The 24,906-nt window shown below is 39.0% G+C and overlaps 1 protein-coding gene across 1 annotated transcript; it reads right to left on the bottom strand.

Moving 5' to 3' along the window:
* Window positions 1-220: 220 nt before the first annotated feature.
* On the bottom strand, window positions 221-22,917 carry LOC143857733 (cyclase-associated protein 1-like). Its single transcript, XM_077368194.1, has 10 exons — window positions 22,508-22,917; window positions 13,591-13,759; window positions 13,433-13,497; window positions 12,683-12,995; window positions 12,441-12,588; window positions 12,192-12,301; window positions 11,983-12,038; window positions 11,829-11,885; window positions 11,491-11,634; window positions 221-610 (listed from the first exon to the last, which is right to left on the bottom strand). Exons 1-10 carry the CDS (start codon window positions 22,778-22,780, stop codon window positions 524-526), a joined length of 1,422 nt encoding a protein of 473 aa, XP_077224309.1. The 5' UTR covers window positions 22,781-22,917; the 3' UTR covers window positions 221-523.
* Between the last annotated feature and the right edge of the window lie 1,989 nt (window positions 22,918-24,906).

Here is a 24,906-nt window from a genome sequence, read left to right as displayed (position 1 = left end):
AACTGTAACCCATTCATGTATTTGCAGTCCAAAATCCAAAACACAATAGATGCAAGTGACGAATGATGCTATGAAAAGCATACGAGAAGACTAATCTGGGCCACCCACATGAAATTAGTTTGATCCAGGCCCTTCATATCTTGGGTACTATCATGGAGATGACACGATAAAAAAATCGCACTTGCTAATGATCCCAACTGTCCAATTAATAGCTTGTAAATAAGCAACATCAAACCTGCAAAATTTTATTGATGCAAACAGGGACCTAGCAGATCTGCAAACCTTGCATACAATCAAGACCCAAAAAATCAAGTTATCAAAAAACAAAGGAAATGATTTTACAACCATCTGATCCACCAAAAGAATAACGAGAACACGCACCACAAATTACATATTTAAGCCATAGAATCAGAAAACCTCTAAAATCCCAAACAGAAAGCTCTCTTTTCCACACAAACTTTCATGCAAAAAGAATAACAGGAAAATGTAGAACTGGATGATCAGGCCTAGGCTTTTTTGGCAATTACCCACCAGAATGTGAGACAGGAGTTGTAACAAACTGCCCATCCTTGAATAAGTGAACAAACTGCTGTGGCAATGCATGTTCCCCCTGTAAAAATTCATTACGAATGTCTATTTAGTATCATAGTAGATAATAACGAGCAATTATGTCGATCGTTCTTTTGTTGATATGGGCAAAGAGACTAACATGCTGACATTGATGGTGAATTATACAACCTTAATAGCCACGGGTTCACTTAATTATATGGGATTGAATATCATGAGACTTGATCACATGTTGCACTGTTAGAGTGCTCCTATAATTGGCTGTGAACTGAGATTGACCTCTTCATCAGCTCATTTCTTCATGGTGACCTTCATGAGAAAGTCTACGATCTCCCACCAGGGTTCAGCCGGGCTGTTTGGATCGCGAGAAAGTGATGGAATGTAGTGGAAAGGAAAGACCTTTCCAAGTATGGACTACTTTCACAGGTTTGGTTGTGCAAGGAAAGGCTTTTCTGGGTGGAAAGCCATTTCTATACGGAACGAAAACACCCATTAAAAAAAAAAAAAAAAAGGAAAATGCCCATTAACCATCCAAAAGGTTTTCCATCTAAAAAAAACTTGGATCTCGCTTTCCTTTCCAGATGGTAAGAAAAGTCGCGTGTCTCCTAAAATTTTCAGCATCTCCAAGATGTAAATCTTTATCCCTTGGATCTCCCGTCTGCTACTCTCCTTACGTGGGTGCCTTTCTTGTGCTCGGATTTACCTCTCTCCCGGTGGAGACGCTAAGGTTTTTGACCCTTTCTCTTGTGAGTTCAAAGGAGCCAAGATTTGTTAGGAAGGCGTTTAGATTTGGGGAATACAACGGGAGTTCAGATCTTTTGAAACCAAAGGAGTCAAGATTTGTTAGGTTAGGCTTCATTTGGTGTCGTTCTTTTTTGGAAGAATATTGTTTTGTTTTTCACCAAAGTGACCAAGATTTGTTAGGTTAGGCTTCATTTTGATGCCGTTCTTTCGGAAGAATATTGTTTTTTTTCTTGCTTTTGCTTCTGCAATAATAGGGATGTGTTGGTTGTTTTTAATCTCGTAAAAATGATCTTTGAGGGCTTTTTATTCTGCTGTTTTTTGAGGTATATTCATATTTCTATCCTGTAGTCATTTGTGGGTTTCTGGTTACATTCCTTCAAATCTTTTTTTGATCAAAAGAAATTGTAGAAGATCTGTCGACTTCTACGATTAAAACCATGTTTGAACAATCTTTCGGGGAATTTTGTTCTTTTGGCATGGTCTACATTTTATTGCATACAACGGTGACTGGTAATTATCGGTGATTTTTTCTTCTAACCATGATTTGTTTAGAATTTATTACATTTCTTTTTGAGAATGGGAACATAAGTATTTCTGATCCTATGGTACAATGTGCTTCCAGTAGTGTTAAGCGAGAGAAATCTTTGTAGATATAAATGGTTTGTACATAAAATACCAGATGAGCAAATTCATATTGGTTTTTGTTTTCACTCTTCTAATCGCGGAAAATTCTGCGCTTACAATGTGTCTAACCATTTTTTGCCATTTAAATATTTATAAATTGAGTTCTTTTCCCAATCACATAAACTTTTGGGTCTCGTTTTCTAGATACTAATTAGACAATAACTTGCTGTGAGCTCTTGAGTGCTACCCTTAGACAATATCAAGATTAATGTATTTTGAAGAAAGAGGGTCAAACTCTTGTGTTTTTTTTAATGAATGGTAGCAAAAATTTTATTAAAAAAGGAAAGGGCGACTATGCCAGTCTACCCGGATGCATACAAGAGAATCAAGAACAAGGGAGAAAGTACAAAAAAAGGCCCACATTACGGGGGCAAGAAATCAAACCTCTCTAGTGCTTGCCTATCTACTCCATCTCTAGCCAACCCATCTGCCACACAATTAGCCGATCTCTTAACATGATTGAAAGTAATTGAGGATCCCTCAATTATATCAAATATCTCATAAAAGAAACGAGCAAACCTTCACGGGGGGGGGGGCAGAGGAGCCTTTCGTATTTAGGGAGTCACCCTCCACAATTAGCCTTTCATATTTAGGGAGTCACCCTCCACAATCACTCGATCAAGAGCTTCCTTATCCAGCCGAATAATCCCTTGATAAACAGCTCTGACTTCAACTTCACTAGCGTCAGCCAAGCCTGAAAATGCCCATAAAACATCTCCCCTTTGGTACCTTAGGACCCCTCCTATACCACCTGGTCCTGGATTCCCTATGCTAGAGCCATCAAAAATTTCATTTTCACAACCCATTAGCAAGGGCTTGCCACACTTGAGAAATTGAGACCCTATGTTCCTCATTAAAGCAAATTACCCTCAAACCTTCCCATGAATTTTTTCTAAAGGATTCATTTAGCCGACCCCAACTAGTTTGGGACAAAGGCTTTGTTGAGTTGAGTTGAGACCCTCAAACCTTCCCAAAGATCATATGCGGAGACAAATTGAAATAAAGGAAGACTTCTCGCCCAAGCAACTCGAATAAAAAGGAAATAGGGCGATTTGGATTTGTCGACACCGTCAAAGATTCTAACATGCCTTTCCTTCCATATGACCCATAAGGTTGCTAGGAGGCAAAAATACCAAAGAACTTTCTTATGCAGATTTTAGGCCTAAATAAGAGGCATATTTGCCCTTTAGATTTTCTAGGAATTTATTTTCCATGTTATTTAGTTTTTAGGATTTTATTTTCCATTTTAGGCAGTTTATTCCGTTTAGAGTTCTTATTTTAGTAGGCTTCTTTAAGAGTTCATGTTTTAGTAGGATTCTAGTTCTTAGGTTGTTCATTTTCCTATATATAGGCCTCTTTACAGCTTATTTTGTAAATTTTGATGATTATTGATATTGAATAAAGATTCTTCTCCCTCTAATTCTGGTTTTCTTCTTCTCTCTTCTGATTTCTTCTCTTCTCTCCCTAAATTCGTCTATTCTTCAGGTTATTTTCGTCTCTTCTTCCCCTATTCTTCTAATTCTATCCCCTTTCCTCAATTTTTTTTCACGATGCTGCATCACTTTCCCTTTCTTCTTCCAATGGACCAACAACCAACTTTCAAGTAGATCTGGGAGCTTGGAGGGAAATACCCAAGATATCCCAAACCTGACAAGAATACCATTCCATGCTTCCCTTACAACTCTACAATGAATGAAGATATAGTCGACGGTCTCACCAGCTGCTAAGCACAAAGGACAATGATCAACTATTATCATATTACGCTTTTTGAGGAAGTCCACCGTTTGAATACTATCCTGGATAGCAGCCCAGCTGAACACACCAACCCTTGGAGGAGCTTGAATCTTCCACGCTTTTGCTTCAATAGGGGAAGCAGAACAAGGCACCAGTTGGTTGTAGATTTGATAGTAAATACCCCAATAGAGTCCCAGATCCACATCCGTTTATCCTTACCAGATCGACGAATAAAACAACTTTCTAGAGTCTCAAACAGTCTAGCCACCACAGGAAGCTCTCTATCAAAAAAGTTTCTACTAAAATCAAGTTTCAAGATTACCCTGCCTCTCCTTCTCTCAAAGCAATCTTTCACCAAAGCATCCGAATCTGATGCAACTACAAAAAGAGAAGGAAACAAATCCTTCAAAGAAGAAGAAGCACACCATATTGAGTGCCAGAAGCCAATCTTGTCCCCTTAGTATACTCTAAACCGAATTCCCTAATTAAATTTGTGTTCCATACGCACGATTTCTCTCCAAATTGTAAGATGTTTTTTGCTATACGCGTCATTAGGTTCCCAAGAACCTGGAAGAGCCCCATACTTACTAACAATAACCTTGGTCCATAATCAAGATTGCTCCTCCCCAAACCTCCATAACCACTTTCCCAGAAGAGTTTGATTTACTTCCTTGATTTTCCAGATCCCCAATCCACCACTCAGTGGAGTTGCAAACATCCTCCCACGCTACTAGAGGGATACCTTTCTTACCACTTGATCCTTCCCACAGGAATCTCCTCTGAATAGCTTCAATATGATTGGCAACTAATGGGGCATTTGAACAACGATAACTAGAGGGATACCTTTCTTACCAGTTGATCCTTCCCACAGAAATCTCCTCTAATAGCTTCAATATGATTGGCAATACTAATGGGGCATTTGAACAACGATAGCTGGTATATGGGGATGTTTGCCAAAACTGCCTTGATAAGAGTGAGTCTACCACCCTTAGATACCAGATTCCACTTCCAAGTGTCCAATCCCTTCTCAATTCTCTCCACTATGGGATCGCAAGATAGTTTTTTCGGTCTCCCTGGCCCCAAAGGAGACCTAGATACGAGGTTGGGAACCTATCCATTAGGCACCCCATTATGCTGGCCAACTCATTTGCCAATGATTCTTCAACATTTACCCCAAACATTCTTGATTTATTAAAATTTGATTTTTGACCTGAACTCAATTCATAGCATCTAAGAATAGCTTTGAGGTTCATAGACTTACAGCTATGGGGCGAACAAAACAACAACGTATCATCAGCAAACTGGAGATGCTCATAGACTTACAGCTATGGGGCGAACAAAACAACAACGTATCATCAGCAAACTGGAGATGAGATATCTCAACCCCATTTTGACCAATCTTAAAACCATCAATCAAACCTAGTGCTCTTCCTTTGTCCATCAGACGGCTGAAAGACTCTACAACTATGACAAACAGGAATGCGTACAGAGGATCACCCTGACGAAGCCCCCCAGAGGATTTGAAGAATCCTATTGGAGATCCGTTAATGAGTATTGAAAACCAGGCAGATGAAACACAACATCTAATCCCCCTCTCCATTTATATCCAAAACCCATCTTTTCTAACAGATAATCGAGGCCTTGCCATTCAACCATGTCATAAGCTTTCTCCATATCTAATTTGCAAACCAAGACCCCTTCGCCCGATTTGGATAGAAAATCCACCGCTTCATTAGCTGTTAACGAACAGTCCAGTATTTGTCGTTGGCTAACAAAAGCACACTGAGAATCAGATATCACTTTCGGGAGTACTACCTTAATACGCTCCGCCAAAACCTTGGCTAATAATTTGTACAAACAACCCACTAGACTACTAATCGGATGATAGTCAGCTGCCTTTAGAGCTCCATGCACTTTAGGGACAAGGGCAATAAAAGTTAGCTCCAGTACCGTTGTCTAGGTCATGCCCTCATAGAACTCAGAGAAGAATCTCATAATGTCAGCCTGCACATAACTCCAACAAGATTGGAAGAAAGATAAACAAAATCCATCCGGGCAGGGGGCTCTATCGCGACAAAGAGCAAAAACACTTTTCTCCAACTCCTCTTCAGAAAAAGGTTTTTCCAAAGCTTCCCTATCTGATCCCTCTAGATTATCAAACTCAATATGGTCTAAAGCAAGGTTGCCAGAGCAGGAATCGGAACGAGAATCGAAAGCGGGAATCGAAGGCTCCCAGGGGAGAATCCTACTCAAGGTTGCCAGAGCGGGAATCGAAACGGGAATCGAAGCGGGAATCGAAGGCTCCCAGGGAAGAATCCTGCTTCCTTGGTCTAAAGTAGGACGCACAATCCGCTTGGAGTATAGATTCCTGTAAAGGTTCACAATTTCGGCAATAATCTCTTCCTTGTTATCCTACCATCATGTCCAATGGCCTCAATCCTATTACCCCTCCTTGCACTTGCCATACCGTGAAAGTGAGCCGTATTTTTGTCCCCCTCTTTCAGCCACTTTACCCTAGAAATATGTTCAGATTAGCGGAGAGTAGAGATAAGAGACTTTTCCAACCCATCGAGTTTGGCGGGTATCAAAAGAATACTTCGAGAACTAGCTCGGTTAAAATCAGTTGTGAATTATGAAGGGACAGATAGAGCTGGTGGTAAGAGAAGTGTCCTAAAAGGGATAGAGATAAATACAGTTCATCATGAAAATTCTATCATGGAACATTAATGGGCTTGGATCTTTAGAAAAGAAGGCACAGGTTAGGGAATTGGTTAGAGTAAACACACCGGAATTGATATGTATCTAAGAATCTAAGCGCACTGGGATATGGTAGCCTTGGACACAGTAGAGGCTGCAGGGGGTATTTTGATTCTTTGGGATCAATCTAAATGGGTGTGGCAAGACTCGTGGATCGGAAGATTTTTTGTCTCTGTCGTCTATGTAAAGTAGGAGATAGCGCTATGGTGACCTTTACATGTGTATACGGCCCAATAATCAGAGCGGAAAAAAATCTTATGTGGGAAGAGCTAGGGAGTATCAGAGGCAAGTGGTCTTTTCCATGGTGCATTGGGGGTGACTTTAATGAGATAAGATGTACCTCGGAAAGGTTAGGGTGCAGGAGGTTGGGTCAGAGTTTGGTTTCTTTTGCGGATCATGAATTGGTTGTTCTTCCTTTGGTTGGGGCACGGCACAGTTCACATGGCCCAGAAATAGCAGCAAAAGCCGGATAGACCGTTATCTCATTTGTCCCCGTTGGCTTTCTTTATTCCCTCATGTCTACCAAAAAGTGTTAGTTCACTCGGATTCTGATCATTGTCCCCTTTTATTGGACCCTAGGCTGGAATCTTGGGGTCCTAGCCCATTTAGATTTAAGCTGGCTTGGCTAGAATAGCCTAAGTTCGAAGAAAGATTGGGGAATTGGTGGGTTTCTCACCAAGCAAGTGGTCCGGCAGATGTGATAATCGGGGAGAAATTGCGTTTTGTTAAAAAAAGAATAGCAAATGGAATTTGTGATAGACTTAAGGCGGAATTGGAAAGGAAATATTGGCTTCAGCAAAGAATAAGAGTCGTGTCCCTAGCAGAAGAGCTAGGGGCAGCCTCTGATGAGGAGAGGGAAGAGCTAGGAAAAGTTATAGAAGAACATAAACGGATCTTACTTCAAGAAGAAATCTCTTGGCGTCAGGGTTAAACTCTTGTGAAATCAGATTTTTTTATTTCATTTCCTAATTCTATATTTTTTTTTATCATCAATCTTAAGTGAAGTGCTTATTTTCTTTTCTCATACAACAATCATCCAAACACAAGAAATACTTTTCCAAAAAAAATTCTTTTCATTTATGATGAGCCAAACAACTATGCCTCTCTAGAAAAGGAAAGGGCATTCTTGGGAAAGTCTTTAATAGGTTGAAAGACCTTTCCTACCAACCAAACAGGCCTAAGGGGAAAAACTGAAAAGGCGTCAAGGCTAAGGAAGGTAATATACAACCTAAAACAATCCACTCATGCATGGTTTGAAAGATTTAGCTTGATATTGATAAAAAATTTGTTCAAGCAAAGTTGAGCAAATCATTCTATCTTTGGTAACAGAGATAAAAGCAGCACCACGATTTTGGTGGTATATGTTGATGACATAGTTATAACAAGCAACATCGCAAGAGCTATTCAGGACCTGAAGAAACATCTTGAGAAAGTTTTTGGCATTATAGATCTTGGTCCTCTAAAATACTTTCTCGGTATTGAGGTAGAAGATCGAATGAGACATCTTTATATCTCAGTGAAAGTATGTTCTTGACTTCTTGGAGGAAACATAAAAGCTATTGGCAAAACCATAGTTGCCAGAAGTGAGTGCGAGAAGCGAAGAGGGAAGCGAAAAGCTCTAACGAAGTAAAGAGAAAATTCTTGGGAAGCATCATTGGCGGTTAACATGAGCATATAATAAGCCTCATTAGAAGCGAACACGTACATAGAAACAAGGTTTTAAATCTCGGTTTCGGTCATCAGTGAAACCGAAACGTTTTGGCTTCGGTACGAAATTTCGGACGAAATCTTGTAAAAATTTCACCGAAATTTCTGAAACGTTTCGGTGAAATTTCCGAAATTTCGGGTGAAATTTTGTACTTCACCGAAATTTCCGAATTTTCACCGAAACGAAACGTTTCGGCCGAAAATTTGTACATTTCCGAAACTATGTGCATTTCGTTTCGTTTTCTGCCGAAACCGAAATGCACGTTCGGCCAAAATTTAATACCATGCATAATAAGATTGTAGTTAGGGAGGAAGAGTTAATACATGTAACTATGTAAGGATTACGATAGAAAATAAGACTTCACAACTAATTTTTTAGGAATTTACAGCTTCACATGTAAATTCTTATTTGAAACTTGAGTTTGCAACTTTTAAATGCACCTTTTTTTAGAAACATGGATTCAACATTATCAAAAGGGGAAAAAAACACTCTTTTAGGAAAAAAATAATTCCTAAATAGGAAGCATATTCTTAATCATGAAATGTGTCGGAAGCGTCTAAGAAGCACGCTTCCCCTAAATTTGGGAAGCGAGAGAACTTAGCTTTCAAAACGAGTTTCGGGGAAGTGAGCTTCCCATTCAACTACGAAGTTTCCGGTAAGTATGAGCAAAACCAACAGTGTCCAGTGGAACAAAGTCATAGACTAGAAGGCCAGCAAGGAGATTTGATAATTGATCCCCGAGGACAACATAGACTGGTAGGAAAGCAACTTTATCTCACGATCTCTTGCTTGGATATTCCATAATCCATGAGTGTAGTTAGCAGATTCATCCACTCACCTCGATCTACTCACTTGGAAACAGTTTATAGGATCCTAAGGTATCTGAAGGGAACACTTGGAAAAGATGTTTTATATGCCAACAGGGACACCTGACAATAGAAGGATATGCCAATGCAGATTAGGCTTGATCTCACACAGATCGTAGATCCACTAGTGGCTATTGCACTTTCGTTGAAGGTAATCTTGTCACATGGAGGAGAAAGAAATGGGATGTGGTTGCTAGGTCTAGTGCAGAGGGTGAGTACACGACCATAGCTCATGCCACTAGTCAGCCTGTGTGGCTCAAAACTTTTGGAAAAATGGGGTTAAGAGTCGATAGACCTATGAAACTCTATTGTCAGTATGTGACAACCAAGGGGCAAAACACATTACCTCTAATCCAATTTTTCATGTGAGAACCACGCACATAAAAATTGACTGTCACTTCATCAAAGAAAAGGTGGAAGCAAAAGTGATTAAAATCCCTTATGTTTGATCCAATGATCAAGTAGCTGGCATTCTTATGGGATCCAGTCTAGATGCCATGAAGAATAAAGGAGTCAAGAAGACGAGGCACATTGTTGATGTTTTTTTAGAATGTTAAGAAGATGAGGCACGTCGTTGATGTTAATAGAGCTTATTTGATTTTTAGAATATTATTTAAGTCTTTTTAGAGTGGTAGTCTTTTCCCATCGAAATCTTACAAGTTCAAAGATATGATTGTTTTGAATAGAATCCACACATGTATTACAAAAATTTTAAGTGGGAAGAGAGTCTTCAAGTAATTATAGGGTATCTTAGTCCAAAAGTATTAGTTTTTTTGGGGTTTTAAAACTTTCTAGTTCTCTTCTTTTCTTATATATATTGTAAGCCACAGAGCCATGGATGCTATGAATGAATGAAAATCAGTTTTTTCTTGCACTCTTGCAAATCATAGGTGTGAAGTCTACTTCCCAAGGTGCAAGGCTTTGACCCCTTAGTGTGACGCATAGGGTTCATTTAGTGCAATACATTGAGACTGCTAGTGGACTTCTAGAACAATTTCTTCTTTAGGGTGCAAAGTCATAAAAGCCTGCGTGCGTGTGATACCTAGGCAATATTTGGAGTGATTCCATGTCTAACCTTTCACTATAATTTCATGCTCTAACACTCTTTATTTTTAGTTATTGATCTCTGCATAATATTCTAATCCTTGCGCCCCTTAGTCTTGCCAAAAACCATTGCCTGCCCTTCTTGGCATATGCTTGCACCTTCCAGGCATGTGCCCACACACCTCTAAACTTAACCAAAAGCCCTCTTTGAGATCCAAAATCTTCCTCATGGCATATTGCTATTGTTTTGAGACCCTGCGAGATTTTTCACGTGAGATTGAAATAGATTCTTTGTGGGGTTGCTCTAATTTCTGAATTGTGAGAATTGTGACTTTGATATTCTTGTTACTTGCATGTTTTATTTGTAGATTGATTATATAATTAAATTTACTGATAGAGGCTCTCAAGATTCTCAATATATCTATTGTTTAATCATATTTTCATGGCCAAATCATAGAAGATGCATGTTGTCCAGATTTATTGCACTTTTGTTTTTACTCTTTTAATATTCCTAGATTCCTAGATATCCAAAACTTAATAATATGTCACCCTCGTTCCAGTTTCTAGAAGTGTGATCTGTCCTACGTCGGCTTTGGTATTAGAATCTAAGGTTTTCGGTCTCAGTTCCATTCATTCTTTCAGTGTTCATTCCATTATTGGTTTTCCCATTTTATGCCCACACATAGTGGTCTTGAATCTTGATTACTACTTGAGTCCGATGGAACCCGAACGAATAGTTGAGTTGTTGAAAAGCTTAAAATTTGAATGGTTGTAATCCCACTGGGATCACATGGATCGTACTCGCCAAGATTTCAATGCACATCATCTAGCCTTGGAGACTCCATGGACTGCTAAGAGTCAGGAGTTCGAGGCATTGCGGGTACCTTCTATAGAGAGCATGAAATTCCACCAGCATACTACAGCCACTATCGTCATACAAAGGTGGTTCCGACAATACTTAGCTTATACATGTTACAAACGGATAAAGAGGACGACAGTCTTTATTCAACACGCCTGAAAAAGAAAAGTTGTTTGACAGAGTCTGCGATAGCTTCCATTAATGCCAAAGGACACAGGTGGTAACGCAAAAGCAGACACGATGTCCTTTGTTCCACCAAATTTTAATTACAAATTTTAAGTTTAGAAAAGAAGTTTTACCCTTTCCACCATTGTTTTCTTTGAGGAAGCACCATATCCTGCATCCCCATGGTTTTGTTTTAGGTTTAAATTTAAGTTGAAACTTTTGTTTATTATATTTCTGCCGCACCACTATATGTTAGGGCCTTTGCTAAGAGTCACTATAGCAAATAAAAGAAAGACCAATTTTAACTTATCTACAAATAAGACAAACTTGGATGAATAAAAATGTCTGGATGGAATTCATACCCAATCCCCATCAGGGCCTGTAGCAGGAACTAGCACATTAATTTCACTCGATTTAGCTGTTGTGATAGAGGCTTGTAAAGAATCTTTACTCAGATACAGTTGGCAACCTGCTGTGTTGTCTACTAAAATTGTCGGTGCAGAACCCTACAAAACAGTCACAAGAGACAATCAGCAACTATTTCCAGCAAGACAAACCAATTCCAACAACATTTTCCACTATTGTTTACTCCTAAATTTTGAGCCATATATTCTCTCCAAGCAAAAACTAAACCCACTCTATACCAGGTACTTCAAGAGGTTCTTTATAGCCTCTTCAAGACTCAGAAAAAGGGGTGTACCTGGCATTGCACCTCAACCCCATTGCTGTTAACAATCTCACAAGCTGCCACAACATCCTGTTTGTCAAGAATCAAGATATGAAAATTAATTCATTTGTCACATTAATTACAAACTAATTAGCTAATTTGTGGTTGTGCATGCTTCTTTACCGACCATAAATACAATTCCCATCTTGCTGCATTTATCAATTGTGATGTTGTTCACTTTCCCTGCGGTTTAAGAGAGAAACATAAACTTTGTTTGCACTTTTTGTTTTAAGAGCAGAAGAGAGATGTGTTAATCTAAATATGATGCCCAAATTTTATTAAGTACATCCAAAACAGAATAACAAATGGACAAGAAAGAGGAAACTAGAAAAATACCTTTAATCTGCAAAACAGAATCTTTGCATCCAAAAATGTAAACAGACTGTTTTGAATCACAGTCGTCGATGACCAAGTTCTTTCTTCCAATCTGATTCTCAACCACCCATCTGTCAAACAATATATAGCCAGAATCGAGGTCGAATAAATACACATCCATATCAAATAAAAACATGCAGACGTAGGGAGATTCCATGCAAATAGCCTAAGACACTAAATTTTTTGAACACTAATGTACAGAAAGCTCACTTGCGACCCATCTGAAGCTCCAATTTTGGAGGGCCTGCTTTAGAAAAGGAAGGTGAAGCGCCTCGGGCTTCCTTTTCACTTATACCAACCACACCCGTTCTATCAGCACGATTCTTTGTTTTCATATCATTTGTCACCTTTCTCAAACCTGTCATGTGAGGCTTCAAATATAATTAACCACAGTCTATAAACTAAAAGAAGACATGAAATCCATTTGTTTCTTACATCCTTGCATGGCATACCTGCAGTCACAGGCTTCCCTGACCCGATTTCTTGAAAGACAGCAGCCATCCCTTCCTTTGGCCGTGATGATGGTGTATCAGCACTTAGAAGAGACGCCGGTGGAGGAGGTGGAGGGGCAGGCGGACTGGAAGAGGGAGCTTTAGATGGAGCAGGTTTAGGAGTGGAGTTGGTCACTTTTCCAGTAGGACCCCATACAAGACCCAAAGGATAGTAACTCTTAACGTATTCCCTCAAGCCCGGCATATAAAGCTCCTTCAAAGCTTTTGCCCACTCTACATGATCTTGGTCTTTGTTTTTATACTCTATGAGAACCTGGATTTGACATACAAAAAATTCATTTCCGATAATTACTCCATGTTTTCATTGATTCTTTTCCAGGGGGTAAGATAAAAAGAGGCGGATAGACATTTCAAAATGACAGGAATATGTCAGCAACGCGGAATGAGAAATCATCTTTGTAACTTTTCATGGACACATGGTGATGACAAAAAGAGAAACAACATGGGCAACCAAACAGATCCACACACTAGCATGCCTACAAATATACAATATATCATTAGAACATTGAGTATATAAAATTATAGCAGACATACGATTAATAGAAATGCGTTGAGTATATACTGTACATGCAACTTGGTTCTATCACAGATTTTGCTTTCATCTTTTGTCTTTAACAGAAAAGGAAGTGTTCTGTGCACACAATGGAATACAAAACACCAAATTTAATGGCTGGGAATTTGTTGGCATACCTTGTTGTTATAGAATTCGGCCATTTGCCAACTTTCTTCCACATGTGCAGTTGGGAAGCTCATACCTTGAAGAGAAACAAGGAAATCCGTACATAAATAAAGATGTTTAGAAATGAAAGGGTTTCTCTATAAAAGTTCAAACCAGAGAATTTGCCCACCGCAATCTTTGCCTAAGAAGGCAAGCCAGGCCAAAGCAGTGAGACTGTCAGCAGCAGCCTTAAAGTGGTTAAAGAAATCAGATCTTCTTCCTTCTGTCATGGCATTTGCTTTCACGATCACATCATTAAGCGGCTTCAGAAATTCTGCCAAACCCGTAATGTCTGGTTTCTGCAGCATTGAGCATAATCCAAGATCAAATTTCACAAATAGAATTCAAAGTCCAAAACAGATTGTAAAAACATCTGAAAACCTAGAACTTCACATGATTACAATTCCTATTGATAGAAGAACATATAAAAAAATTCTATTTTTCAGTTCTGATGGAAAAATGTGCAGATATGATTCAAACTGAAAATTCGTATGACAGAGCACTCTATATATCATTCAGCATCTAAAGAAAGATTCTATCATGAAGAGATTGGAAATAAAATGGCTACTTTGACCCTTACAGTTCGGAATTGATGGATTTTCATTGCTTAAATCTAATAAAAGGACACAAATTTTACAGATGGGGTGACAATGTTAAATAATCAACAATAAGTATTAAAATCAATTAAAAAGAAGATAAGCTCATGATTCAATGACAGAACTATTGCGGGAATCATGGACACATGATTTTCTCTTAGCGCAATCTCTCTGTCATCCCATTTAGGAATGAGTCCTAAATGTTTTGGATTCCATCTTTGTATCTCATTTAGGAATGAGGAGTGATTTTTTTTTTTTTTTTGATGATTAATGAGGCGTGATTTGCTATTACCTAAATGGTTTGGGCCTGCTTTTGTAATCATTTCTGTATATAGTGTCAACATAAATCTCCCAAACTAAAATAGTTGTGTGGAGTCTTTCTTCCTAAAGGCAAAACATTTCATGGTATCAGAGCTAAACCACCCTATGCCTTCTCCTCATGTTGCTGTTCACATTTGCAGAAACCTGCTTCTATGGGTTATTTTCCTGCTCATCCAATCAACCATTTACATCATTCCTATGGCAAGCGATTCATCTGTCTCTCATGCCAACCAACAGCCTGTCACTGCTACTGAGAATGCATTTTGTTTCACCAATGTCACCACTGTTGGAACCTTCACAGCCATTGATCCGTTTTCCCCATATTATCTGCACCATTCAGATAATCCAAGTACAATCCTTGTCTCAATTCCTTCGAACGGTGATAACTATCCTACTTGGCATAGTTGCATTTTATGCGAAAAACAAAATGGGTTTTGTGGATGGGTCTTTAACCAAGCAGAATTCTCCAGACTTCGATGCCAAGGCTTGGGCCAAATTCTCCAGACTCCAATGTCCAGGCTTGAAAAGGTACAACTTCATAGTTTGACCATGGATCCTCAATGTTCTAACTTGAACATTGGCGGATAGTATGATCTATGCCCAATCTGTTTGGGAGGAATTACAAGAGAATTTTTCACGAAGCAACGAAACTAGGATCTTCCACCTTAACCGGGCCATTTCCACTATCCAATAGGGAACTCGGACCCTAGCTATATACTACATGTGTTTGAAGGTCCTCTGGAATGAGCACTCCTATAACTTTATTTTTAATTACACATGCGGTGCACAACACACCCTCAACAATACCCAACAACAGGTGTGTGTAGATCAGTTTCTATTAAGGCTTTCAGAGAGTTTCAATGGGAAATGTTCTCAAACACTGACCATGGATCCCTTACCTGATATTAACAGAGGTTAAATTGTGCGACAACATGTGTCACTAGGTGTTCGATGTGACTAAGCCATTGTTGATGGCTTTCTTGCTCATATGATCATAGTTTTAAAACTCCCCTGAGTCATCGTGGACTCCCCCGAGTCGGCTCCATTTTAGCTTGACCGTGTTCCGTGTTTTGCCCTATAGAGTCAATAAAAACACCTTTTACTCTCCCGAATTATGATTATGTCACCCGAGTACTCAACCGCATCGTGCCGAGTCGACTAGGATTTTCATGGGCCGCGTTTGACTCACATCCGCATTTTGAAACACTGCATGTGATAGTTCTAGGTATGTATTCATGCTTCCTCTAGCATTTCCCAAAGTTGCATCTTAAAATTTCATCATTTGCATATATTTTCATACATTTATGTGATTTTACATGATTTCCACCAAAATTTCAACCGAAACCGAAATGTTTTCGTTTCCCTGCCGGCTGAAACTGAAATTTAAAGCCTTGTACTCAACTAAAAGGATTAGACTATACAGACACGTTTGCCCCTATTGCCAAATTGGTAACGAAACGTTGTCTTCTTCCAATATCAACTATTTGAGGCTGGCATCTACATCAATTAGATGCCAACAATGCCTTCTTGCAGAGAGCTTTACACAAGTATATATGAGGTTACCTCTGGGATTTAGCTGATAGGGGAGAGCACGTATGTCAACTTCACAAATCCCTTTTATGGACTCAAACAAGACTCCCGCAATTGGCTCTCCACTTTGTCACACACCTTTAAAGCTGCAGATTTCCACGAATAACTTGCCGATTACTCTCTTCACCAAGTCTACAGATTCTACCTATACTGTAAACCTTGTCTACGCCGATGACATCATCATCACTGGAAATGATCCTTCATCTATACAAAGCATTAAATCTTTTCTTCAACTTTGGTTTCAGATCAAGGATTTAGGCATACCCAAAGTATTTCCTTGGCATAGAAGTTGCAAGCAGCAATGGGGGCATATTTGAAATTCCAAGGGGGGTCCCGAGTACGGCAACTATGAGGAGTGAATATTAATTAGGTTTCTAGCAAGTTTTAATCCTTTTAAAAACTCAAACCCAAATTGGAAATTAAGAGATCAACAATGAAATTCAAGCACACAAGTTAAATCTAAAGGTGCAATGCAAATAAAGAGCTAGAGTTCAAGAGAGAGTGCACCCGAGATTTAAAGTGGTTCGGTCCTCAAAACGCGAGGCCTACTCCACTCCACCAACCAAACCTATTGATGGCTTCACTATGTGATTTTCTTAACTTCGGCGAAGATCGGTGCCGATTACAATTCCGATTACCTTTAACCTTGGTGGCAATCTTCACCACGGAGAGTGGGCTACGCTTCTCCGAACACTCGCCCAATACAAGTTCTTTGAGTAAGAAAGAAAGAACAAAAAAACAATCCCTCACGAGGGATTACAAGAATTGTAGAAGATGTACAAATTGAGCCTATGATCCAAATCCTAATCTTTAGAGCATGAGAGGCATAATCAAGTTTGATTCACTCTTTGGATGTTCAAATGAAGTTTAAGAGTGTTAGGATTGATGGTCTTGAAGTTTAGAATGCCCATATATATAGAAAAACCAAAATATGACCGTTCAATGGCATTGTGGTAATTCCTGGAAAATTCCCAACGGCTAAAAATCCGACCGTTATAGTGTTCTCGGAGTTCTGAGAATATTTCTCGGAGTTCCGAGAAAAAATCTCGGAGTTTCGGGAATACAAACAGAAGTGAGAAAAATGTTACTGGACCATTTCTCGGAGCTCCGAGGAATCTCTCGGAGTTCCGAGCTCGGAGCTCCGAGAATTCTCTCGGAGTTTCGAGAAGCCTATGTCAAGCAGATTTTCACTTCTTGTTTTTGGGCTTCCAACTTTACACCAAGTTAGGATTGTTATGAGGGTTCCACATTGTTGGAACACCACAAGGACAATCTTTTATACATTTTGGGTGTGTGAGATTAACTTAATTATGCCTCTTAAAATCTAAAACTAAGATTGGATCTTATACATTCAAATATGACTTTGATCTTCAATGGATTCTTCAAGTCTTCATTTGTCTTGGACTTCGATGTCTTTGGCCTTCATGATGTGGTCCAATGAGATTTTCTTGGCCTCAATCCAAGCAATGTTGTCTTAGCACCAATGTGATCTACAACTTAGACAATCAAACACATTAGTGATCATAAATCACTTGTGTATTGGAATCATCAAAATAAGATGGGAATGCCAAGGTGGAAACCATTGGGCTTACAATCTCCCCCTTTTTGATGATGACAAGCACAAGAGATTTTCCAATAAGGCAATAACAGCATACATATTTTCCTTACACTAGAATTCTCTCCCCCTTTGGCATCAATAAAAAAGATTGGGGTAAAAGAGAAACAAATGGATGAATATGCAATTTAAAACTCCCTATTTTTCAAGGAAAAAGACAAACCTAGAACTCCCCCTATTTGAAAAACAAATTCAATACTAGAGGGGGTAATAAACTAACCATAAAAAGATATTCAAGATTAAGCAAATACCCCTAATCTAAGCACATATGAAGATGATCATATGGGGGCTTTGGGAACCCAAGATTTCTTGGTTCCACCACAATCCCTAATCTTAGATGCACATTGGAATTGGTAATGACCATTTATTTCACAATAATGGCATCTAACATGAGGGTTAGATAAGCTAGTTCTATCATAAAAAGCATGATTAGGTTTATGACTAGCTTTCTTTAAGATTATGTCAATTATTTTATCTCCATTTAGGAATCCATGGAGACATAATCTTAATCTTTCATTTTCATTATGAAGATGTGTTATTTGATTTAAAGAATCATTAAATTCATCTTCATAAGATTTGGAAGAGCTTGCCATATTTAGAAATTGTGCTAATCGGCAAGTTTTCTCATCCAAAATACCCTTAAGGGTTTCAATCTCAAGTTTAAAATGTTCAAGTTGAGCTTGAGATTTTGATATGGAAGAAGATGATTCATTTTTCAAAAAGTCAAGTTCATTTTGTAATTTTGAAATGGATTTCTTTTGAACTTTATTTTTAGAAATTTGAGAGTGCAAGGTTGAGCACAATTCATCATATGATATTTTTTCACTATCACTACTAGATGAATAACAAGAGGGGTTAGAATTTGCCTCATCTTCATGGGAGAGTGCCATGAGGCAAAGGTCATCTTTATTTTCTTCCCCTTCACTTGAGCTCTTTCCCGAGGTGCTAGTAACATCCCATCCGGCGGCAAGAGCCTTATGCTTCTTCCAATCCTTCTTTCCCTTGTACTTTGAGGAAGACGACTTGAGAAGTGGACAATCCGGTCTTTTGTGTCCAATTTTCTTGCAATTGTAGCATCTTAAAGCTCCCTCAACTTCACTTTCTTCTTTCTTCTTCTTTTTATCCTTTTTATGTTTCTTTCTCCATAAGCTTTTAAATTTTCTTAAAGCTTCTTCTTCATCGCTATCCGCATCACTTGATGATGAGTCCGTCTTGTAGGCCTTTAGAGCTAGAGATCGACTTTCTCTTTCTTTCTCTTTCGGCTTTTTCTCTTCTTGACGGCTAGTGAGGAGCATCTCATGAGGATAAGAGATCCTACAAGCTCCTCCATGGTTAGCGTCTTGAGATTCTTTGATTCTTGGATGGCTGTGACTTTTGGGTCCCAATAAGGAGGAAGTGACCTAAGCAATTTACTCACAAGCTCATCAGTAGGATAAGATTTACCAAGATTTGCTAATTCATTAGAAATTTTAGAAAATCGGGTATACATATCGGAAATACTTTCGTTTTGATCCATTCTAAACATTTCATATTTGCTCTTTAACAAGTTTATTTTGGAATCTTTAACTTGTGATGTTCCCTCCTGGGTAACGGCAAGTGTATCCCAAATAATCTTGGCGGAATCAAAAAGAGCAACTCGATTAAACTCCTCCATAGATAAGGCGCAAAACAAAGAATTTATAGCTTTGTAATTTAAATTTGCATGCCTTTTTTCTACCATATTCCATTCTTCAAATGGTGTGGAAGGCAAAATGTATCCATTTTCAACAATATGCCAAAGTTCCACATCTATCGAAAGAAGATAGATGCGCATCCTTGTCTTCCAATGTCCATAGTTAGACCCATTAAAGAAGGGAGGTCTAGTTGTGGAATGGCCCTCCGGAAGTCCGGTTCCATTTCTATCCGCCATTTGACAATTAGAAAGTTGCCAAAGATCTTATGATCTTTAATCTTATGATCTTTCCCTTGTTGAAATTTTTAAAGAAAATTTACCAAAGATTTTAAGAAATGAAAATCTTTTAAGAGCCAAGGCTTTGATACCAAGTGAAATTCCAAGAGGGGTCCCGAGTACGGCAACTATGAGGAGTGAATATTAATTAGGTTTCTAGCAAGTTTTAATCCTTTTAAAAACTCTAACCCAAATTGAAAATTAAGAGATCAACAATGAAATTCAAGCACACAAGTTAAATCTAAAGGTGCAATGCAAATAAAGAGCTAGAGTTCAAGAGAGAGTGCACCCGAGATTTAAAGTGGTTCGGTCCTCAAAACGCGAGGCCTACTCCACTCCACCAACCAAACCCGTTGATGGCTTCACTATGTGATCTTCTTAACTTCGGCGAAGATCGGTGCCGATTACAATTTCGATTACCTTTAACCTTGGTAGCAATCTTCACCACGGAGAGTGGGCTACGCTTCTCCGAACACTCGCCCAATACAAGTTCTTTGAGTAAGAAAGAAAGAACAAAAAAACAATCCCTCACAAGGATTTACAAGAATTGTAGAAGATGTACAAATTGAGCCTATGATCCAAATCCTAATCTTTAGAGCATGAGAGGCATAATCAAGTTTGATTCACTCTTTGGATGTTCAAATGGAGTTTAAGAGTGTCAGGATTGATGGTCTTGAAGTTTAGAATGCCCATATATATAGGAAAACTAAAATATGACCGGTCAGTGGCATTGTGGTAATTCCTGGAAAATTTCCAACGGCTAAAAATCCGACAATTATAGTGTTCTCGGAGTTCCGAGAATATTTCTCGGAGTTCCAAGAAAAAATCTCGGAGTTCCGGGAATACAAACAGAAGTGAGAAAAATGTTACTGGACCATTTCTCGGAGCTCTGAGGAATCTCTCGGAGTTCCGAGAAGCTTATGTCAAGCAGATTTTCACTTCTTGTTTTTGGGCTTCCAACTTTTCACCAAGTTAGGATTGTTATGAGGGTTCCAGACTGTTGGAACACCACAAGGACAATCTTTTATACATTTAGGGTGTGTGAGATTAACTTAATTATGCCTCTTAAAATCTAAAACTAAGATTGGATCTTATACATTCAAATATGACTTTGATCTTCAATGGATTCTTCAAGTCTTCATTTGTCTTGGACTTCGATGTCTTTGGCCTTCATGATGTGGTCCGATGAAATCTTCTTAGCCTCAATCCAAGCAATGTTGTCTTAGCACCAATGTGATCTACAACTTAGACAATCAAACACATTAGTGATCATAAATCACTTGTGTATTGGAATCATCAAAATAAGATGGGAATGCCAAGGTGGAAACCATTGGGCTTACAATATTCATAATTCATCAACCAACACAAGTACACCCTAGATATTCTCTCTGAAGCCGGTCTACTTGGAACTAAACCCGTATCATTTCCTATGAAACAAACCATCCACCTCAGTCTAGATACCAGGGAACTTTTGGTTGATCCCTCTTCATATTGTCAGCTCATTGGACGTCTCATATAGCCCACATAGAAGCTGTCGTGCACATACTTCGATATCTCAAATCCAATGCAGGGAAAGGAATTTTGTTTCTGCAACAAGTTCATTACAACTTTCAGTCTTTTCTGATTCCAATTGAGCAGCCTGTCCGAGCGCCCGACTCGATCACAGGCTACCATACACTCCTTGGTAACAACCCCTTATCTTGGAAATCCAAGAAGCAAACAGCAGTCTTCAGATCTTCTATTGGGGCTGAATATCGATCCATGGCCTCTACCAGTTGCGAGTCAGTATGGTTCCAAGCACTTCTTCACGTCATTGGTGTCACTCATTCATCTCCCATGCGGATGTGTTGTGAGTCTTGTGACAATCAAGCGGCTCTTCACATTGATGTTAATCTTGAATTTCATGAACGTACCGAACACATTGATATCGATTGCCACATTATATGGGAGTGACTACAGTCTAGTGTTCTTTCCACGGCCTACGTCCCTTTCAAGCTCCAACTTACCAATATCTCCACCAAGGCCCCTCAGGCATGATCAATTTCATAATTTACTTTCTAAGTTGGGCGTTCAAGATCCTCACTTCAACTTGACGGAGTGTATTACAGGAATCATGGAGACGTTATACGCTTATCACAAATCCCCTTTCATCCCATTTAGCAATGAGTCCTAAATGTTTTTGGATTCCATCTTTGTATCCCATTTAGTAATGAGAATTTGCTCTTACCTAAGGACCTGTTTGGATTACAAGAATTTTCTAGAAAAGTTTGGAAAGGAAAATTATTTCTTTAAGTTCCTACATTTTTAACACATGAATAAAGATGACTTGAACCAACCATGTTCATTTTTTACTCACGGACCTTCCATTTAAGATTTTATCCCTTTAAAATAACTGTAAGGGATTTGCTAGCGTCCATCGCAGAAGGCATTTCGCGGATGGTCTGTTGCATCTGACAGCACCCACCTCGTGAATGAAGACAAAATCTGCTGAAAAGTGAGCCTCTGTGGCTGCTGACAGACCATCCACGAAATGCCTTCTGCAATGGACGCTAGCAAATCCCTAACTATAATCATATCACTTCCCTCCAAATCAATGAAATAAAAAAATTTATTCCGTCAGAAATAAGTTTCTTGCAATCCAAACAGGGCCTAAATGGTTTGGGTGCTCATTTCGCAATCGTATCTGTAGATAACATCAATACAAGTCTCCTACACTAACAAAATCGCGTGGAGTCTTTTTTTTTTCCCAATGCTAAAACTTTTCACGAGCAATTCCTTAATCAGATCGTTGAAAACCATTAGATCCAAACATTCTATCAATAACTAAACTTAGATTCGTGCCATTAACTAAACTCAAATTCATCAATAACACATTGTAAGCAAATCAAATCAAACAGATAATTACTAGTTCTCAAAGAAGAATATAAATTCAAGAAATCTGCTAATTCCACAAAAATGCAATCAAATGAAAAATCACCTGGCACTGCTTGGATCTAATAAGTAATTCCTTCTGCACAAAAAACGCCTCTTCAATAATCTTCGTTACTTCCAGAACTTTCCCACCGATCTTCTGAGCGGAAGCAGAAACCCTAGCGAAGAATTTCTCCACCAGATCTTCATAGGCCACGATTGAAGGATCCACCGGTGCATCAGAAACAATTTCCGGCGAACTCCCCGGCCGGAATCCGGTGGAAAGTACTTCCAGGCGAGAAACTGCAGCCTCGAGTCTCTCTATCAGTTTCTCCTCCATTTTTAGGGTTTGCTAGAATCTCTCTCTCTCTGTGAGATCTGAAATATGAGATTTTGTTGTTGTTGTTGTGTTTTTTTTTTTTTTGGAGGTTTTGTTTTTGTGGTGGAAATGCTGAAAAAGCGAAAAGAAAGGCTTTCGGTGGAAGATTCTCACCGTCTATCCTTTTGCAACTAAACGAGATGTACGGACATAAGTTCGTTCGTTTGATGGACACGTGTCGATCATCGAAAGCATCTGCTCCGTTGCGTTTCACCTGGTTTGGCCTTGAAGCAAAATTTCATGAGAAGGGGATAAAAGTTGGGAGATGATTTTTTCGCCCTACTTTAGGATAATGCGCTCCGCTTGTAATGTGATTTTATCTCAAAAAGGGTTAAAGTGAAAAAGCGTTAAAGTCTGGGGCGATGATTTTTTTCGCTTCACTTTAGGATAATGCGCCCCACTCTAATGTCATTTTGCGTTAAAGACTGCCTACAATTCACGTTAAAAGGGGTGTATTATCCTACAGTGGGGCGAACAAACCATCTCCCTAGGTGAGAGAGTTGGTCCCAGCTATTCGAAATCGGAGATAGAGCAAGAGAAAATGCTACGAGGACGGTGGAAATAAGTTTCCTAAGTGAGAGATTTTACGTGGTGTAAGCCCGTATACCAGTATTTTCCAGGATGATCCCAAACCGTTCATTTGTGTGGCCCATTTTATAGGATGATCCAAACCGTTCATTTGTGGGACCCATTTTATAGAATGATCCAAACCGTTTATTTGTTGGACTACATCGTCAATAGGTTGCATCCCTATTAGAGGTTTAGGATCATCCTATGGAGATGATTTACAGAGACAGCCTATTTAAGTTGTGGCCTAACAAATGAAGGGTTTGGATCATTCTATGAAGTGGGCTCCACTGTCTTTTTTGAAAAATAATTGCCTTCCCGTGCACACAGCATATAAAATATCCTATCGACAGATGGATGATCCAAACCATTTATTTTTGGGTCCCAATGTATCTAAGTTGTGCCCAAAATTGAGGGTTTGAGCAGTTTTGTGAGCAGTTTTGTGGTACACAGGGCTGCAACTCGGGTCCGGCGGGTTGAGTCTCCTTGTACGATGGTGAGCTCACCTTCTTTAGGCCATGTTTGTTTTAGATTTTGAGAATTGATTATGTCCAAAATTAATTATTTAAATTAAAACTAAGGTCATGTTTGTTTCAGATTGTAACAACCGGTAATCAGTTGGGGCCCTCACCATCGGTTGTCACAATCTGAAATGAACATGGCCTAAATGTAAGGCCATATTTGGCAACCATGAAAAATTATTCCATGGAATATCTGTGGGCCCACCTATACAAACTATACGAGAGGGTTTGAAGAGGGAGGAGAAAATTGAGTACGCGATAGCAAGTTTTAGGCCATGTCTGGCAGCCTGGAATTTTTTTTCCATGCTAAATCACTGTATCAAAGTGGTGAGAGTAGGGTAGGGCACTGGGAGAAAGAGAGTGTTTCCACTTGGAGACGACATTTATCATGAAAAATATTCATAGTCAATGTAATGCTAAAAAGCAACCAATCGCATGCTATAAAGATAAATACACCAGTGAACAAACAATAAACAGATGCAGTAATCCAAGTACGAATCTAAAAATCCGAGAAATATAAGTAAACATGAAGACAATAACAAAAAGAAACCCGATAAGAAAATGCCAGGGAAAAAAGGAAAGGGACATACGATAGACTCAGTGGCGATTCCGAGGAAATCCAGCCCAGCGATTCTGATCCATAGAGATGAAAAAAATCAATCTCGCGATCGTTATAGTCTACACTTAGAATTGTTTGTTAGAAAATTGATGTGCAAATCTATAATTTAGGATTCGAGAATACCTTATAACAAATTAACCTCACAACTTGAAGACAGAGATCAATAATACTATTTTCTGCAATAATAATCTGTAAAGAAAAAGAGAAATCGTTAGATCACTTATCGAGTTGAGGCACGAAGAATCTTCGCTGTCCTTAAGGCAAATCTCGCATCCACTATGACGAATCAACGGTGCAGATGGGCGTCTCGGTGTATGCCTCCAGAATACAACAACTCTCGCTCCAGGGGTGTGCACTCACGCAACCCGGATGCCTAAGAA

The sequence above is a fragment of the Tasmannia lanceolata genome, unplaced genomic scaffold, assembly GCF_043159265.1.
Source record: "Tasmannia lanceolata isolate RefF3 unplaced genomic scaffold, GAP_Taslan_0.1 ptg000025l, whole genome shotgun sequence".
Classification (NCBI taxonomy): Eukaryota; Viridiplantae; Streptophyta; class Magnoliopsida; order Canellales; family Winteraceae; genus Tasmannia; species Tasmannia lanceolata.
The sequence above is the reverse complement of the archived record's forward strand: the minus strand, read 5'-3'. Positions and strand labels throughout refer to the sequence as shown.

What these genes read in the sequence shown, in the direction of transcription:
- LOC143857733 (XM_077368194.1), bottom strand. Translation starts at nt 22,780, where the DNA reads ATGGAGGAGAAACTGATAGAGAGACTCGAGGCTGCAGTTTCTCGCCTG. An exon ending in AGGGAAGCCTGTGACTGCAG is followed by an intron (nt 12,589 to 12,682) that starts GTATGCCATGCA and finishes CTCACATGACAG; the next exon opens with GTTTGAGAAAGGTGACAAAT. An exon ending in GGGTTGAGGTGCAATGCCAG is followed by an intron (nt 11,635 to 11,828) that starts GTACACCCCTTT and finishes ACTGTTTTGTAG; the next exon opens with GGTTCTGCACCGACAATTTT.